At 32.3% G+C, this 19,091-nt stretch overlaps 1 protein-coding gene across 3 annotated transcripts in view; it reads right to left on the bottom strand.

The window, feature by feature from the left end:
- Positions 1-19,091, bottom strand: part of LOC143079297 (uncharacterized) — a 73,351-nt gene that overhangs the window by 26,809 nt on the left and 27,451 nt on the right. For all 3 annotated transcript variants that reach the window (XM_076254555.1, XM_076254557.1, XM_076254556.1), the window contains 16 exons: positions 16,672-17,937; positions 15,666-15,839; positions 14,023-14,165; positions 10,519-10,623; positions 9,903-10,032; positions 9,546-9,739; positions 8,574-8,747; positions 7,459-7,539; positions 6,814-6,940; positions 6,367-6,482; positions 5,703-5,799; positions 5,166-5,353; positions 4,436-4,549; positions 3,134-3,304; positions 812-922; positions 255-383 (listed from right to left, as the gene is read on the bottom strand). In XM_076254555.1, the coding sequence (XP_076110670.1) occupies positions 255-383; positions 812-922; positions 3,134-3,304; positions 4,436-4,549; positions 5,166-5,353; positions 5,703-5,799; positions 6,367-6,482; positions 6,814-6,940; positions 7,459-7,539; positions 8,574-8,747; positions 9,546-9,739; positions 9,903-10,032; positions 10,519-10,623; positions 14,023-14,165; positions 15,666-15,839; positions 16,672-17,937 (3,320 nt within the window). The remainder of the gene's footprint in view (positions 1-254; positions 384-811; positions 923-3,133; positions 3,305-4,435; positions 4,550-5,165; positions 5,354-5,702; positions 5,800-6,366; positions 6,483-6,813; positions 6,941-7,458; positions 7,540-8,573; positions 8,748-9,545; positions 9,740-9,902; positions 10,033-10,518; positions 10,624-14,022; positions 14,166-15,665; positions 15,840-16,671; positions 17,938-19,091) is intronic.

Genomic DNA, 19,091 nt, shown 5'->3' with positions numbered 1-19,091 from the left:
TATCTCATAAAAATAATGTTACCCAACAGTATTGCATGCAGCTATGCCAATTCAAGGAACATGAGCAACCATCACTAGGTTTTAACATTTTGAGCATGTATTGACGTATAGTGACCCATACCTACATGTATTCTTTAAACATAAGAAACAACTTTATAAAATACTTCACACTAAGTAGAAAACGATTTACCTTCATATATGTTTTATGTATAAGCATTTGCAAAAGGCTTTTCTTACTAATCTACAAAACTTACCTTTTTAATATATTCAGACACTTCCAATGGTTTTTTGAATGTTCTCACATTTAAATCTTTGTGCTTAGTTACTTGGTCTTTCAACCAATCTTGATGTTCACGATGCCAATCCGATTCAGATATCAGTCGCTAAAATATCATATATAAACATTTAAAAAAACATTGATTGCTAAATAAGAACATTGAACAAACATATGTTTCGATACTATAGTCTTAAAACAAAACATTCTGTATTTCGGATACTAGCAGCAATTTTTATCAATATGTATTATTCTTAATTAGGTTGACCGTACTTGTCTTTTACTGCAATTCCCTTATCGAGTACGTACAGTATACAACATAGAGTTATCAAATGTACCAGAATACAACTTACATACTAAAACAAAATTTGCTTTTTTCCTATAAATTAAGTGTAATTTTTTAAATTAGCAAATACACATATTCTACACGAAAACTTTTCTAAGAATATTTAAAAAATTTGATTTATCAACTTCAAATATTAAAGCATTTCACTTGTTGTTTTTAAGTATATTATAAAATTCACAGACGCTGTTTACCTTATACTCGTCCTCTGAAAAATCCTCCTTTGAAGGAGGGTCTCGAAGATAAAAGAAACATTTATCTTTCACAAGATCTGGGTCGTTCAAAACTCCATGGAACACCTCCAACTGCAAAAAAAAATAGGTTAAGATTATTTCATATTTTAAAAAAGTAAAATCACAAAAATACTGAATTTAGAGGAAAATCAATTCGGAAAGTCCATAATCACATGGCAAAATCAAATAAAAAAACCGCATCAAAAACGTATCGACAAGAACTGTCATATTCCTGACTTGGTACAGGCATTAAATTACTTAATTGAATATACAGTGTGGTAAATAATATACTAGTAAACAGCACTATATACAGGATGTTAATGTGCTTTATTCTAAGAAAAGACCCTTTCATATGAAAGAAGGATTCTAGTAGATTACCCGAAAATGAAACAATTTCATAAATAACAGTTATTAAATCGAATTATTTAAATAGAAAAAAATCATTCGATTACTAAGACATCACAGAGCAATAATTAAAACTAGATGTGTAAAAGCGAGACGAACGGCCCCGTCTCAAAAAGTTGAATCTGCAATTTCAACAACACATGTGGACACAAACATGATGGTAGTCTCACATATAAAAAATCAGCTCAAATCTGGAGGTGTATAGAAAAAAATCTGTATAACTGTGACTTTCAACAATTTTCAAAGTTGTAAACCCTTAATTTTGCAAAAATTAGCAGAGTGGAACGAAACTTAAACTTGATCTGTAACTCATCATGAATAACTCACATACCAAAAATAATATCTGAAAGACTTCAGAAAAAAAGTCTGTAAAACTGTGATTTTCAACAACTTATCAAAGTCCAAAGCCCGTAATTTCGGCAAAAATTAGTGGAGCGGAACGAAACTTAAACTTGATCTGTAACTCATCATGGTAAACTCACATACCAAAAATCAGCCCAATATCTGAAGGCGTTTAGAAAAAAAATCCGTATAATGTTTTTTTTTGCGAAATGACGGAATGATGTAAATAAAAAAAGTCTGTATAACTGTGACTTTTACATGTTTGAACAATTTTCAAAGTTGTAAACCCCTAATTTTGGCAAAAATTAGTGGATCAGAACGAAACTTATACTTGATCTGTAACTTATCATGAGTAACTCACATATAAAAAATCAGCCCAATATCTGAAGGCGTTTAGAAAACAACTCTGTATAATGTTGCGGAATGACAGAATGACAGAATTACGGAATTACAGAATTTCGGAATTACAGAATTACGGAATTAAGGAATTAAGGAATTAAGGAATTTCGGACAAGGGTAAAACTATATGGCACCGACAACTTCGTTGTGGGGCCAAAAAATGACCATCAGTAGAGTTGACACCCTAAATTTATCACGTTTTTGAAAGAGAAGGCAAGATAAGGTTATTTTTGGACCCTAAAATCGGAAATAAAAAATATATCTATATATATAAAAGTAGTAAAAGTCCCGGAACCAATGCAAATAGCCGGAAATTTAGTAGACATTAGCCTGTCGATTATCAACATTAATATTTGAGAATTTTGTTTGGACATATTAAATTAAAGAGCTTCAAACTTATCTATTCCCTGTAGTGCCACAAAAAGGGGGGCCAAACAAAGTGAAATATGTACGTCTACGCATGTGACATAATGAATAAGACAATTTACCGGATTTGTTATAACATAAGCAATACGACAGGTGCCACATGTTGAGCAGATCTGCCTACACTTCCAGAGCACCTGAGATCCCCCCAGTTTTTAGTAGGGTTCCTGTTGATCAGTATTGTGTCTTGTGTACTATTATTTGTCTTTTTGTCTTTTTTCTTTTTTAGCTATGGCGTTGTCAGGTTATCTTCGATCTATGAGTTTGACTGCCTCTGGAATCTTTCGCCCCTCTTTATGAAACTCGTGTCATTGCTTAATACATTATGAATGTAAAAACAAATGCTTATTTCTATATCTAGATCAGGATGAGGTTGTAATAACATGAACGGTACCAATATTTTTGCACGCAAGGCGCACATTGATAACATATGTTTCTTCAATGATTCCTATGTCCAAGATGTATTTGAAAATCAAAAGTTAATTTTAAAACAAAAGAAGACGAGCTATTATACGGAAAGGGTAAAAAGGGAATGCAGGAGCGAAAATATATTTGTCAATTCAATTTTGGTAATGTAAGCTATAAATATTTTTCTGAACTTTTTCTTTCTTACCAATCATAGACTTATATCTCTATAAGCATTTTATAATGTTTTACTTTAAATAATGTAAGCGGACTGTACATGACCTATAAACTAAATGTACTATTGCTTACTTGAGTAACGCTTGTATCATATCTAAATTTATCGATCCATTTCAGTTTTGGGTTGTTTTCAATTGCATAATCATATGACATATTCAGAACATCATCTGGTTTGTCTTCTGTTTGACACCATCCAAACCTGTCACCCATGAGACATATAAAGTATGGCCGACACCTATCGATCTAAAAAATAACAAAAATGTGTCCATAGTACACGTATGCCCCAATCGCATTATCATTGTCTATGTTCAAAGGACAGTGAAATTGAGGTCAAAACTCTAATTTGACAGTCGAAAGATTATATAATAGGAAATATGTGTACTCAGTTTCTAGTCGATTGAACTTCAACTTCATCAAAAACTACCTTGACCAAAAACTTTAAGCTGAAGCGTGACAGAAGGACAAACGAACAGACGTGCACACAAAACAACAGACGGACGAACCGACGAGCAGACCATAAACATAATGCCCATTAATGGAGCTTAATAAACGAGGCATAAATATAATGATTGGAGAATATAGACAGGTATACAAGCATCTCAAAAGAGTTTGTGTCACTTAGATTGATTTATGTGCAATTTGACAATGTCTAATTTTCAATATTGCAGACTAGGCAGTGACTAATGACACACTTTTGTTTGATCTAGTACTGGTGGTAATTTTATCTTCTTACAATTTGTCTCTATCTACTATACAGTGTTTGTCATAAAACTCATAAATGGTTAAAAATTCTCATTCAAGGGCAATAATTCATACAAAAAGTAGATAGACAACTGTATCTGTGAATCTACACTTGTTGACCTGGGACATTTTTCAATGTATAAAAAGCAGAATGAAAGAAAAAAGAATAAGGGAAAGTAGGCACACACATTAGGAAAATAGAATAATGGGGTGTTTTTTAAAGAATCAAGAAAAGTTGGAAAAATATATAACGAAAAGAATAAAGAAATTGAGTATAACTCGTATAGTTTCTTCTTCATAGGTTGCACTTCTGTAAATAAAGACAACGAAATTCCCCATAGAAACTCCCTTTGCGGCAAAAGCTATGCCACATTTACCTTGAAGTTTCGTACAAAATTATACCGTAGAACGGAAAGTTGATATGCACTATTTTTTATTTAAAGGTCAAAACATAGATGTGCGGGATATTTTCAACATTGATATGTCCGAACTTCTAAGAGTTAAAAATCATATAGAAATTATGTACATTCACTTTTAATCTTCCTCAGAATTTAATCACAAGTTATGTCTCTATGAGATGAAACTTTAATGTATCCTCCTGTGTGAATAGATATTACAGAAAAATGTAGATACCTCTTGTAAACAGATTGATATAGTTTGTCCATGACTCGTTTGTTCTTTCGTAATTCCCCATCTAAGATCTACATATGTGAAGAAAACTCCACGATCTGTACACATTCGGTTAATCTGAAACCAAATTTAAAAGATAGTTTTATTTTAATATTTTATAGGCTTTTATATTCTGAATTCCTCCAAAAATTATAGAATGCATCACCTTTCATAGACTAAATGTGATAAGTCATCAAGGATACCATCATGACATTATGATAAAAGTCTATTCCTTAAAGGTTGGCCGTGTAGTTAATGGTTGGTGCATTTTGTATACATAAAGTCTGAAAATACTAGCATATAAACTAAAACCAGTCATTCGTTTACATAAGATAGACATATGAGCTTGTAGTGGACTTTACCGATGCAGCAAAAATCGATCTCTTAATATAACTTTCAATAGCATATGATTCTTAGTTAAGGCATTTATTCTTTGACTAGTTATCGTTATTGTACTCGTACTCCAATGCACAATAACTGTGACAAATATATTATGACGTCGTACATGTATTTACAATTATTTTCTTTTTTTGTTTGGAAAATAATGAAATGGCGATAAAACGCAATTAAATTATTGATAATTTGTAGCACTAATCTTCGTGAGATTATGTCATCCTTTTGTTTCTATATAAAAAATGATTATTTTTTTTTTGGGGGGGGGGGGGATTACATTATAATACCTGATTCTACTTACCTCTCTGAATGCTTTTTTAATTATTTCTTCTCTTTCATCCTTAAAATCTCTAAATGTACTTGACACAAAAACTCTTATTTCTCTCTTTTTGCGCGTTTGTCTTTGTCTCTGCCATTGTTTTGATGGAACAAAATCATGATTAACTGTTATCTTTGTTTGGTTGTCAAAAGCCTTGTCTACAGGCATTTCTGCGGAAAAGGTAAAAGCTTAAGAATATTCTATGTTAAATTGCGACTTATTCGTCATCTGCATTTTTTAAAACAATGTTTACACTTTGTCACTATGAAAAAATGTAAATTTAAAAAACTTGAAAGTCTTGCAGTCTTAATACCAGCAGGTAGGATTTTAGCTACGCAGGAACAAGCTTTAAGTAATAAAATCTTGTTTATTCTTAGATAATAGTGAAGGCAAGCAAAAAAATCAAACCTCCATATAACAAACTTTAACTATTTAATAAATATGACCCATTTAGAATATCAGGTCAATAAGTGTCAGGTGTCCCGTACAAGGTACGGTAGAATTTTATAGAGTACATACTTTCTTCCTCAGCAAAATTTTCCAACAAGTCCTGATTGTCTGTTAAAATAGTTGTTACAAGTTTGTCTATGATTGGTCGTTTAGCAGAATCGTCGCCCTAGAATAGAGACCAGCAGATAATTAATATGTCTAAACCGCTCTTGGTAGACTGGCAGTATCCGATGGTATCAACAGTTCAGTATTCAGTACTTCAATATTATAATTTCATGTTGTACTGTCCCAGTTTTATTCGTTTTGTTCAGTGTTGTGAAATTTAACGACTCCGGGATCCGTTGGTGTTTTTTCTTTTAATTTGCTGTACACTTATTCCTCTGGTATCTTTCGCTCCTCTTTTATTCAAACCTTACTTTACAGTACTGATTGTAGAAGTTCACACGTCAAATTGCAATTTATAACATTTTATCCTTTTGATAAAATGATAGTTATCTTGTTGACATTGTCACATGTCTCAACTTTTATATGTTTTAAATACAGTTTAAAACATTCTATGATCGTAGACAGTAATTATCCGACTATTTCAACATATCAAATCAATTAGTTGTTTTATATTGATGTAAGTTATGTTCTTGGTTACCACTCACTAAACTTACCAATATTTTATTAGTTGTGGGTGTGAGTGTCCTGTCATGCAATTATGTGTTTTTTTACAGTAATAAAAATGTACCTGGAGTATATCTGTATAGCTATCGTCTTTAGCTGGATTGCTCTCTCGTCTTACTCGAATTTGCGCTGCAGACATAAATGGACCATAATGACCGGCCCAAAATTTATCATCTTTTCCTATAGGATAATAAATCAGATGAATTATTGAAACAACGTTAACTTGTAAGTTTTGAAGAGTTACAACTGATCACTTCAATTAAGATAAGGAAAACAAAAGAACCAGTTTGGCAGTTAAACTTTCTTTTTTTTAAATATTGGTAACTCAGCGATAACTTCATAAACTAATTTTGAACTACAATCCTATGAAATGATAGTGCATAAGTTTGGTTTGAAATGCCAATTGGTATCAGTAAATTTTCAGAAGTCTAAATATGACGACAGACACCAATAATGGAAGTTATCAAATTGACACTAAGGGAGAAATAAGTTACAAATTAACAGTTCTTACCTTTGGATGTAAATGCCACAATCCTTACTCCAGGTCCATAATCAGAAAATAAAACAGAGGCTTCATTCCATGGAGCATTCGCAATATTAATAGAACCAATCTCTCCAGTTGTATACTCTTTCAATACCTATAAAAGTACAACATGTACAATACAGTAACTTACACGTATAATACAGTATAAACTTACAGTTTATTGAAAGGTTGCCGAAATATATCCCAAGGTATACTTAAATGTCCTACTCAGTTTGAAATGGTCCCAACAAAGTAATTTAACATACTTGAAAGTTTGCGAATTCATTTTTTTTTAATAAAAGATGTATATTTATAGTTTTCTGAGTAGCTTGTGAGATTAATAATCTGAATGGGTACATCAGAATTCAAACAAGAAGGTTCCTCTATCTTGCATATTAGAACATGAATGGAAACCAATTTATTATAGGAATTACATCTTTATATACCCACATATTTTGGTTGGGTTTGTGCAAATGAGTCTTTTCTATGTATTTGTTTTATAACTAGTTTGTCTTTTCGTTCTCCATTTATAATTGACTGGAGTATTTTGAATATCCACTTAGTATATTGCACCTCTTGTTTTAGTATCTCTCATATTCAGTCTTATCTATATAACCTAAATATGAAAGTTACCTTTCCTTTTTCAGACATCAGTTGTGCCGTTAAGCAATAGAATCCGCCGCCACAATGCCCTTGTCTGTACATTTCAAATACCTAAATGCAAATTTATAAACTTACGCTAACGCTTCTATAATAACTGTTTGCATGTCGTTTTAAATAACATAAAATTATTTTGTATTGGATAACATGTAATGTAAATAAGGATGTCTATCTTACAAAAATGTTCTACCCCATTTATAAATTTCATTTGTTTCGTAGTCATTGATGTGTTCCTTGTTGATGCTTATTATAACATATACTCCAAATAGCGTAATGAATAAAAAGAAGGCAGCGAGCACACTTGTGAACAGCATTAACCAAAATATTTAGGAACGATGAATTTTGTTTACACAAAGAATAATGTCTCCCTTTTGTTGTTTCATTTGTTTGATAGCATAGACTGTAAACTAGAATAACTCAATATTGGTCTTTTTCGGTATCCTATATAGAGACGTCCTGACGTTTGAACCAATTGTAACTTTGATTATTACGTGACCTTTTAGACTGACTTATAATGAAGTTTAAATGGACGATGGAACCTGTGAGTTATGTTTAATCCGGCCCTAGATATTTTTTCAAGTATACTGGTTTTATCCTTCTTTCAGAAAAAAAGCTGTATCTTGTCCTTTTTCTGAAAGATGACTAAAATTAAAATAAGGTATCATTTCCAAAGTCTGTTTTTTTCTGAAGTGTAAGAACGTTTATCTAATGCGTAGTGTTTTAATATAGAGGCAATCCTTAGATCGTCTTTTACATGTGCTTCATACAGTACTAAAAAGTAAAATCACAAAAAAACTGAACTTAGAGGAAAATCAATTCGGAAAGTCCATAATCACATGGCAAAATCAAATAACAAAACGCTTCAAAAACGAATGGACAAGAACTGTCATACTCCTGACTTGGTACAGGCATTTTCAAATGTAGAAAATGGTGGATTAAACCTGGTTTTATAGCACTAACCCTCTCACTTTGATGACAGTCTCATCAAATTCCGTTATATTTACATTGATGCGTTAACTAAACAGACACAATAAATAAAAATATGTTTTATGTTTTAACCATATCATAGAAAATAACATTCATCCTACCTGTATGTCTGGTGCTTTATCGAGATACTCTGCACTAAAAGTTTCCAATAGGTTTACTTCTTGGTACTTTGAACACCACATGTGTCCAGTGACAAAGCAGGCTTCAGTACCAAACCCTCCCCTATCTGAAACTTTCATATTACCTTGTGTGTTCCAATGCTTCATGTCTCCACTCTGTACAAAAAAATTAAACAAATATAACAACGTGCTCGCTAATTTAAACAGCAAGAATATATTTGTACATTTAATATGGGTAAGTTGTGCATCTATTGACTATTCAATTTGCGTATCAATAAATGTGAGGGAATCAAGGTTTTTTTAAACTTTATACTACGTATTTGTTTGTAATTCATTGTTATTTTAAAACCATTCATATATTTCAATAAGGTCTACCACTACATAGTTTGGTCTATTTTTGGTGGCTTTAAGTGCACTTTAACAATTGCAAGTGGTCATATAGCCAATTTTTTGTTGGTTAAAACAGTTTTCTAGTGGTTTGAAATTACTTTCAATCATCCACTCCTTTTACTTATTAAATAGTTTACCGTTTGAAAACGAAACGTTTTTTCTTAAAACTATTGCTGATGTTAAGAGAAAGCCACATAATGTTGTTCATCAAATGAAAAGAAAGTCTTCAAAATAAATTGAAATCCTACCTCATACACATGTAGGTTGCCTATTTAGTTAGAATTTTAGACCGATCATTTTTTGTTTTTCTACAATCTATGATGACTGAAGACTCCCATATTTCCTTATAATGAATAATTTTATTGCACCTATATTATCTAAAAAGTTCTCATTAAAGAACATCATAGACTTACAAGTCATACAGGAAATATCCAAAGAGGGATAATAATATTACAACCTACCCAATATTTCAAGCCATCGCTTTGTCAATTATAGTACTGACACATTTCGTGATAGCAACGTCAAAATAGCAAACATAGCTACATATATATTTATAAGACATACCTCGCCACTCGCATTCTGCAGAAGATTCGGTGACCAGCCAACCACAGTCATTTCTTTTCTTGTTGTTACTGTATCAATAGGTAAAACTTGGTCTGCAAGCTTTTGTTTCTCTACTTCTTCTTCTTTTATTGATGTCTCAGATATAACTTCATCCTTGTACGTTTTGTCAAGTAGTGCTAAGGCACCTACACGATCTATAAAAAACATTGTGTACCTTCGAATTATTAAAATGTGAGATAAAATGTCAAAATAAAGTAGATTATGCGAATTATTGGACATAAATGTTTTGAGAAAAAAAGGTATGCAACTAAGTATTTTAGTTTTTTTTCAATTTGTTTTTAAATACGATGCTCTTACCCATATGTTTATATACATCATTACTCTTGCTATAAACTTCTAAGTTGTTGTTTTCTATTTCTACATCGATATCAACGCAGTAACACGTTGGTCCTTTTAAATCACCTGGCTTTTGTGAGGTCAAGATTTTCTGTAAATTGACAAATAAAATTAAAAAAAAGATTGGTTCATTATTACAAATTACATCATCTATGTCGTTTTAAATGTTTTATTAGATATATTTGCTAAGTTGTCTGTTTAGTTACAAAAGTTCCAATTCCATCTCGAAAATGTATCCACTTATGGATTGTCTATTCTTTTTCGCAATCTTTTGGAAATATAGATCGTGTCGTCACGGTGGTTAAATATTTGTCAACCCTGAATTTTCATATGTTTGTGTTTGTGAGTTTTGAACAGTGGTATACTACTGTTGCCTTTATTTTGCATTACTGATGCAGGTTAATCCCGAAAACAGCATCAGACCCATGAAATGTAATAAGTAATAATTAAAACTGAAAAATAAAGATACAACTATTCTGAATAGCAAAATTGATATTTCCAAATATTTTTAATTTTTAATACAAAAACGTTCATTATCAAATATCAAATGTTCTTCAAAAACATGAAAGGAACTTACCTTTTGAAGAGTTCCACCAACTGATTTACCATTTAACTGTAACTCTTTAGGAATAGTTGCCAAGTGTAAACGTAGTTTGAACTTACCATTCGGCAAGTCGTTTATCTGACAACAAAGTACACAATCATGTATTTAAAACATGTAAAACATTAAACAGACAACAATTGATTCTGGCAAATTAAAAAGTAAATATCCCATATGTTTATGCCAAAGCATTATACATACCAATCGAGTATAAAATTGCAAGTTGTTGGAAATGGTTAGTTTTTTATTTGTCTTGCTTAGGTTTATTAAATATGTATATATTATTCCCATGTATATGATATTTTTAGAAAACAACAGTAACAAAACATCGCACATTAAAAACACGACTGAAGAACATGAATCCAAGACCGGAAGTAAACTGATGCCTTTCTGAAGGGAAGGCAGTTCCTGTTTCAACTATTCCACCCGTCGGGTTTCTCATACAGGTATAAATAAAAAAGGCGAAATTAACTAAAGGGACAACTCATAAGTCGAAATTGATCTGACAACGCCATGGCTAAAAACGAAAAAGACAAACTGACAACGCCATTGCTAAAAACGAAAAAGACAAACGGACAAGGATGACACAAAGTACAACATATACAACTAAGACTTAGCAACACGGAGACCGCCAACACCTGGGTGGATCTCAGGTGCTCCGAATGGTTCGCAGATTCTGCTCAACATGTGGAACCCGTCGTGTTGTTTATAACTCTGGTTATTTGTCACATTTTGTATTTTCACGATTTAAGAAACGAGAACGGGTTGATATTAGGACAAACTCAACATATATGTTGTCGTCTGAGATATCGATACAGATGGTACAAGACGGTCGGCCAAATTATTGTGTAATCTGAATAATATACTTCAAAAACAGGTGGACTACAGTATCCTTCATTCGGATACAATGCTATGGATATTCACTAGCATCCAAAAGTAAGTGCAAGATTTGAGTTATAACATAAAAAATGATACGTGGAAAAAAGATGTTCTAATTTCATTCTTTACTAAAGTGTTGATAAATGGACTTTTCTAGCCTCTAGACGTTAACTACATTAATACACTACCCATTTCCCGATGCATGAATTAAATAGCGTTTCTTGATAAGAATTCAACTGAGTATGATAGTACACATAACATAAGTGCTTATTCATAGGTATTCATAAGAGTAAAACAGACAAGTTTAACGATAACAATGTGACTGCACCAGATGTGCATTTCGACAATTCGTGTATCTTCAATGTTGCTGGAGGCCGACATACTTTAAAATATGAAACATAATAGAAAAATTGATTAGCATATAAAAACAAACGGGACCAAAATCAAAAAGTGAAAGTTTGGATGGATTAATGGTAAATGATGGAAGTATGTTTATCGTTCAGTGACAACTATTACGTGCAAAGTCGGGATAACATAATAATTTAGAATAACGCTCTAGTTGACACGGTTAAGCAGAAAAATACCATGTCAACTCATCCGTACACATTTTGTTTTTTCGTCGAGCTAACAAATATTTGCTTTGGCTTTTCAACGTCGTATTTCTAATGGGGAAGCAGCAATTGTCAAGTCTTTTAATTCGCTTGGTCTTCGGTCGAATCCACGACCTCATGCACACGTCAACAAATACGTTATCACAAGACAACAGAGGCGACAAGAAAGGATAATTTAAGAAAAACACACTAAACATAATACATTGTAGTTCAATAGTTGAAACTTAAACATATTTCTCACTAAAATAATAACTTCTTGGAGTTGTAAGTATTAGATAAAATACAAAGGTAACAAAGAAACAGGCCGGTAACAACCGTTGCCGGATAGTTTTTCTGCACGAGTAGTCAGGTCAAGGTCCGAGGCGATAGCCGAGGACCTTGACCTGACTACAAGTGCAGAAAAACTATTCGGCTGGTTGTTACCGGCCAGTTTATTTTGTTACTTTTGTTTTTTATCTGACTTGTACGACGTTTCAATAAAGTAATAATACATTCTGCAAGACTAAACATTTGAGAAACTTAGATAGCCATAAAGCAGTAAATGTAAGTTATAATAGTATAAACAAATTTTTTTTTCATTTCCCTTTAACCGAGATTTTTTTTAAGAAAAAAAATCAGGAATCTTATAATTTGATAAAAAAAGAACCATTTCAAGTAAAAGATGAATGCTGTACACGTTTAAGACTTTTTAAAATGCAACTTCGTAAGAAAGTAATATACTAAAGAAATATTTTAGTGGTTAATAGGATAACGTTTGATTTTTATGGATGAAACGGAAAGCGGAGAGCGGGGGGGGGGGGGGGGGGTAATTCATTTTAAAACAAACAGGCTGTGATGTTTATCAGTTGGACCCCCCCCCCCCCTCCCCCCTGTTTTGTCCTGGATTTGGACCTGGATCCGCCACTGATATAAATTCGATAACAATATAAATGTATCAAAAGAATGAATTTCCTACTTCATTAGTAATACATTTTTTATGAAAAAATGGATTTTGTCTTAATATTAAAAATTTATATATATTCAGGCATATGCTTTATTTTTTTTTTAAATTCATGCTCGTCTCTTAGATCTGCAAGTGTTGATCGTGATTAAACACGTGTTACTATATGATCCAATCGCAGCCTACCGTCCAAAATTGATGACATAAGTTGAATGATTTTCTTCTATAGATTTGCTGCTTATTTGGACGCGTATTACATGAACACTTTTTGTTTATAGGATCAATCGTCTATTGGTGAGTTGATAGGGATTTTATCTTTTGATAAGATTTGATTTTTATTTACTTATTTCCTGTCTTATTTTTATTGAAATATACACGTCAGTATCATCATTTCTTTACTTTCAGCATTGTCCAAAATACTATTCATGTCCATATATTGAAGAAAACATGTATTGACCGAATAGTTTTGCTTTATAAAGGGGGCGTTATGTTCTTTTTTGAGTATATTAATTATTATTTACTTTTCAACGCCATCACCCAAATGTTTTTGTTTAAATTAGCACTATTTACGGTATTCGGAAAATCAGGAATCATGCAAAACATTAATTTGTCATCTGCTTGACCATAATAATTTTTTTCTCATAAAATTTGGGATCAAAATATCTTTTTAAGGAGAAAACCATACCCCCTCCCCCTTTTGAAGTTAAATGTCTAATCCCTTAGTGTACTGATATGAATAGTATTTTACTGGAAATGTTTGAAAAAAGATATTGATGCTAACGTAAATATTTTGTTCAATAAAAAGACAGGAAATAAGTCGGTGAATAAAAAAGTTCAAATCTAATTGAAAGTTAAAGTGCCCATGAACTCACTGATCATGCACGAGTGGTTCTATTCATAAAAAGTGTCCGTGTAACAACTAAAAAGAGTCCGTGTATCATCTAAAAAGAGTCCGTGTAACACCCGTTAATGTACTGTTTTTCTATAGCTCTGCGGGGGGCAAAGTCGTACAAGTGGAGATACACATATGTCCACAGGACAAATCCATACCTGATAATGAAATCGTTGATCATGTTCATCTTGAGTAAACGTTGTCCTGGTATTCACATACAGAAAGCCGTCATGTGACTTTAACATTGAAGCTGGTAGTTTTGCTTGGTTTTTAACTCCTCCCCTTGCTTTACTTCTAATACCTGTAATAGTTCATACTAATGTGAATCTTATCTCAATTTTTAAAATCAAAATATGTTTTATGACACAAAAGTCATGTCTGCGTCGTTTCCAACAACTTTTTAAAACAATGTGCTCTTTATTTATATAAAAATTAAATCTTATATGCAGCAGTTGCCTCCATTAATTTCTATACAAACAAGGAGTTTGTAACCTTACACACACCGTGTTGTGTTTGGAACCGTACCTTAAAGACCCCAAAAAGTAAATTAACAAAAAATACTAAACTGTGAGGAAACTTTAAACTTTAAAACAGAAAGCCAAATGTCAAAATCAAAAGTTCAAATACATCAAATGAATGGAAAAGAACTGACATAATCCTGAATTGGTACATGCATTCCTTATGTAGAAAATGGTCTCTATAGTAACAGCTAAACCACTCACTTGTATGACAGTTGTGTATAATTCCATAATATTGACAACAATATTTGAGCAAACAAAAATTGACATAATAGGCAAACAAACAAAACCTGCGGTACAGCGGTCAATATTGTGGTATTACCTTTTCCTCTATTAAAACAACAACTGTCACAGTGTCAACAAAGATAAAACAAAATGAGATGAGGACACTCAATAGAAAAAACACACAAGCAAAAATACAAAATATGACCAAAGCACAATTAAAAACACAATGGCGGGATGTATCAATGTGTAAAATTAAAAACTTCATATACGTTATTAGTTTATGTTTCATGAAGCATATATTGAATTAGAAACTTCTAATACTTTCAATAAGACAAAATATGCACATTGACATAAACGTAGTTTTCTGTTTGAAGGAGGGAAAACATTACTTAAAACATTCCATGCGTCCGAACCGCTTTTCTGGATTTATCTTCATTAGTATATATGTGATAGTTAAGGATGTATAAAAACCAAAACACTTGAAGATCTATATGACCAAAAGTCATAACAGTTTTTAAAATTCTTCTTTATTTTAACGTTTTTTACGAAATAATATTAAAAATAGTTTTACCTAACCTCCTTATCCGTTGATAAATGAATTAAGGGAGTTCGCTTTTCAATTTCAAAATAATTAGCTTTTCAAAACACTAGTTTATATTGATAAAGGAATCAAAAGAGCAAAAAAATATATATATAGGTCAATGTGCTTGTTTTCGAGATATTAGCCATTGAAATTTTGGCGGGAAAATATTATCTCTGGACTTTTCATAGCTTTATCATTGACAAGTTTAAGTTCTCAAAAACTATTAAAAAATAATTAAAATTAAAGACTTTTACAGATGGCTTTCATTATGCATGTAAAAGATTTATAAAAAGAAAAATGGGCGTCAATGGGCAAATGTTTTTAAGGCATTCAAATGGATAAAACCAGAGGATTCCGAAAATCTGACAAAAATCCTAAAACATGACAAGCGAACTTCCTTAAATACAATAAGTACACACACAAAAATAATAATTTCATGCGTGACATTACTTCTTGAAATCAGAATTATACTGACCTTTAAGAAAGTCGCAACTGAAGTTAGCAAATTGTTTGTGCTCGCTAGAGTATACAATGTCATTGAGATCTTGGTATGCGGGTCCTCCACAATTAAGGGCGTATATAACTCCTGGCTTCTGTCTGGTTAAAGAACATGGTGATCCAAACAATTCCATGTATACGTCTTCACCAGCTAAAAAGATGACGAACATTGTGTCTTTACTATAGGTACACAGTATAAAATATGTTAATTATATGCATATATTGCGTTCACGCAAATTTAAAAGGAACACGTGTAAAACACAATTTAAAATACTTTCATCGTTTATGTGTGTGTTTGGGTAAGCATTTTCCAAAATAATTAGTTACATTTTGAATTCCATGAAACACATATTAATTGTTTTCAGAAAAAAGAATCGACTTATTTTCTCCATTGAAAATTCAAAATTAATATGCATTTTTATTGAGCAATTGAAACCACTTGTTTCCTAAGGAGAGAAAAACAATACCATTCCTCCGTATAAGAGATGAATAGGGGATAAAATTGAGAATGAAAATGGGGAATGTGTCAAAGAGACAACAACCCAACCATAGAGAAGACAACAGCAGAAGGTCACCAACTGGTCTTCAATGCAGCGAGAAATTCCCGCACCCGGAGGCGTCCTTCAGCTGGCTCCTAAACAAATATATATACTATTTCAGTGTATAACAAATACGCGGATACGGTTATACACTTTATTTAAATAATACTGCATATATTATAGATTTGTCTCTCACCAGGATAATTTTTTTTCTTATTTCATGGATCTTACATGTATCTCTCGATTGTGTCCTTTTTTCTGTTCTGATTTCAATTTGCAGGGAGATACATGTATATACAATTACAGTTGTGCTAACAAGTCGTATACAGGTAACTTACATTCAATTATAAAAAAAATATAAGTGCAATCAAGTTGTTACATTATTTAATACATGTACATTTGGAATGACTTTTGATATATGACTGCATTATTGACAGAACTTACATTTTACATGTTTTCTTACTGCAAACACTCTAATCATGTGATATCCAACCACCTTTTCTTCTTTTTTCCATTGGTATAAAAATGTAAACTGATCGGCTTTCTTTTCTAATTCTTCTACGGGAATGGTTCGAACAATTTTGTGATTCATCATAATGCATAATTCCGATGCTTTGTTGATGTTTCCATTAATATTGTCTAAGGTTGCTTGCACTTTTCCTAATGTTTTAGTCTGCTCCCCTGTGGCTAAACAACTATCTTGTTTAATTGACCGTAACAGATCTGCCGTTTTAGCCTTGATGTTGGTTAGTACACCATATTTGCAAGGACCTGTAGGTCCAGTAACTAGCAGTTGTCCAGCAACTATTTCAAATGTCCATAAATCAGACTTTTTATAAGAAGGTCCATGGCAACCAGAGATCTCTTTGGTAGATATGATATTTCCGTCGTTGACAGATAAGTGGTATATCGAAGATGCTGTCGAATCCTCAGTCCCGTTACTATTGGAACATATAATTATCAATGTAGCATGCCCTGTTAGGTTTTCCATCAATATGCCTCCATCAGTTCCTTCAGTACATTGAATCTGACTTACATACGTATAACCCGGATGTGATATTAAATTGTTTCTGTTATGAAATACTGCAAATTTACATCCTTTTGGTCCAGACACGGTCAGCTGTCCATCGTCCTTCACCCCGAACTTAAATGTGTCTTCTCCTGATAAGACTTTTGCCTGGAAGTTGTTACCACTCGTACCTAATCGTATTAGGTATAATGCACTTGTGCTTTTTTCTTCATTCTTTCCACTACATAAGACAAGTGACAATCCACATCCACGTGGGTTTTTTCCTCCATTTACGTTTACCGGAAGTGCAATTTGATCTTCACCCTCTACCATTTCCACAAAACTGCCATTTCTAAGGTTTCCATAACGAGAATCATTTGTTAACAGCATAATATCATTTGCTCCAAATTGGCAATCTGCAATAAACATTCCGTCTTCATCAACCATTTGTGTGTTATTAGCTCCAAAATGACCAGCATGCATTTTAGCAATAGATTTGGCTTCCACATGATTACAGTCAAAACCAGATCGTATAAGTCTTAGTTCTACATTTGATTGCTCTGCTTCACCACTAAATGCGCATGACACAAAACATAGAGCTGTGCAACCTCCGTGGTATGCATTGACATTAAAGTCAAGTTTTCCGTAGCAATTAACAGGCCATGAGGAACTGCAATGACCATAAATCGTCTTTATAAATTCTGTAAGAGATAACAATCTTAATTTCAATTCTTTCGTAAATAGACCACATAAAGCATCAAAGACAGTAAATCAACAGAAACGGGCTGCTAACCCTCATTTTCACTTTTCTTAATATCAAAAACCCCAAAAGAATATTACATGTTCGTATATATTTTTATTTCAAAGTAACTCGGGGAAACTTCTCACAAAAATAAATATAAATCATTAAGAAAAAAAAATAAAGAAACTTGTTTTTAAAACATAAAAAAAAAAATGTCTGCAAACAAATTTCCTCAAAATTACTCCACCTTTTGTGTTTTTGCTCCATTTGTGGTTAATCGTAATTGAAATCAAAGTATACAGTCAATATATTTTTATGATTTATATGAACGGTATATAATTAATATGTCATCGGATTAATTTTCTGAATTTTCAATCATTTTACTTTTTGTGGGTGATTTACGTTTGTCCACATCTAATGTTCAATTGCTGAATATGGCATATGCATTTAATTCCACACCGATAATAGCTACATTCATGACATTTACGGAACAGCTTAACTATGCTAGATTTGAATCCCGGCGGACATTTATAGACACAGCGGCCTCTTGAAGTATGTCTTTTATATGTCACTTTTCAATATCAAAGTTCAAAGAAAATGTCAACAATCAAAGTGTTTAAGTTAGATGTCATCCTCTCGATATTTGCATGCACTGTGAGGATTTTGTATTGTGTGGTAATAATTGTTTTTGTCTTTGTTTGCATGCAATTTTTGGAGAAGATCCGTATTTGTGGTTGATAATTTCTGTTGAACCGTTCAGTACTTTTTGGTGATTGCTGTTTAATTTGTTTCATGTAATCATTGATTAATCAATGGCTTTTGAATGATGCTTTTTGTCGATGAAAATCGACACGTCGGTATAAAGCAGATGTGTGACTTGTTCAAATGTGAAGGATACTTAGGTAACAGAGGGATCAAACTTCAAATCTTTTATCTTCAAAGCGGAGGGAAGCAAAATTGAATAACCATGGAAAAAGCGATATGATTAGAGGTATTATCTATGCCAAGAAATTTTGAATATACTAGAACACACCCGCGAAATCGCGGGCATTCAGAGTGTAGTTTAAAGTATGTAAAGTGTTGTTGGAAGAATTTTGTAAAATATTGAATGAC

Source organism: Mytilus galloprovincialis, chromosome 6 (assembly GCF_965363235.1).
Source record: "Mytilus galloprovincialis chromosome 6, xbMytGall1.hap1.1, whole genome shotgun sequence".
Taxonomy (NCBI): Eukaryota; Metazoa; Mollusca; class Bivalvia; order Mytilida; family Mytilidae; genus Mytilus; species Mytilus galloprovincialis.
The sequence above is the reverse complement of the archived record's forward strand: the minus strand, read 5'-3'. Positions and strand labels throughout refer to the sequence as shown.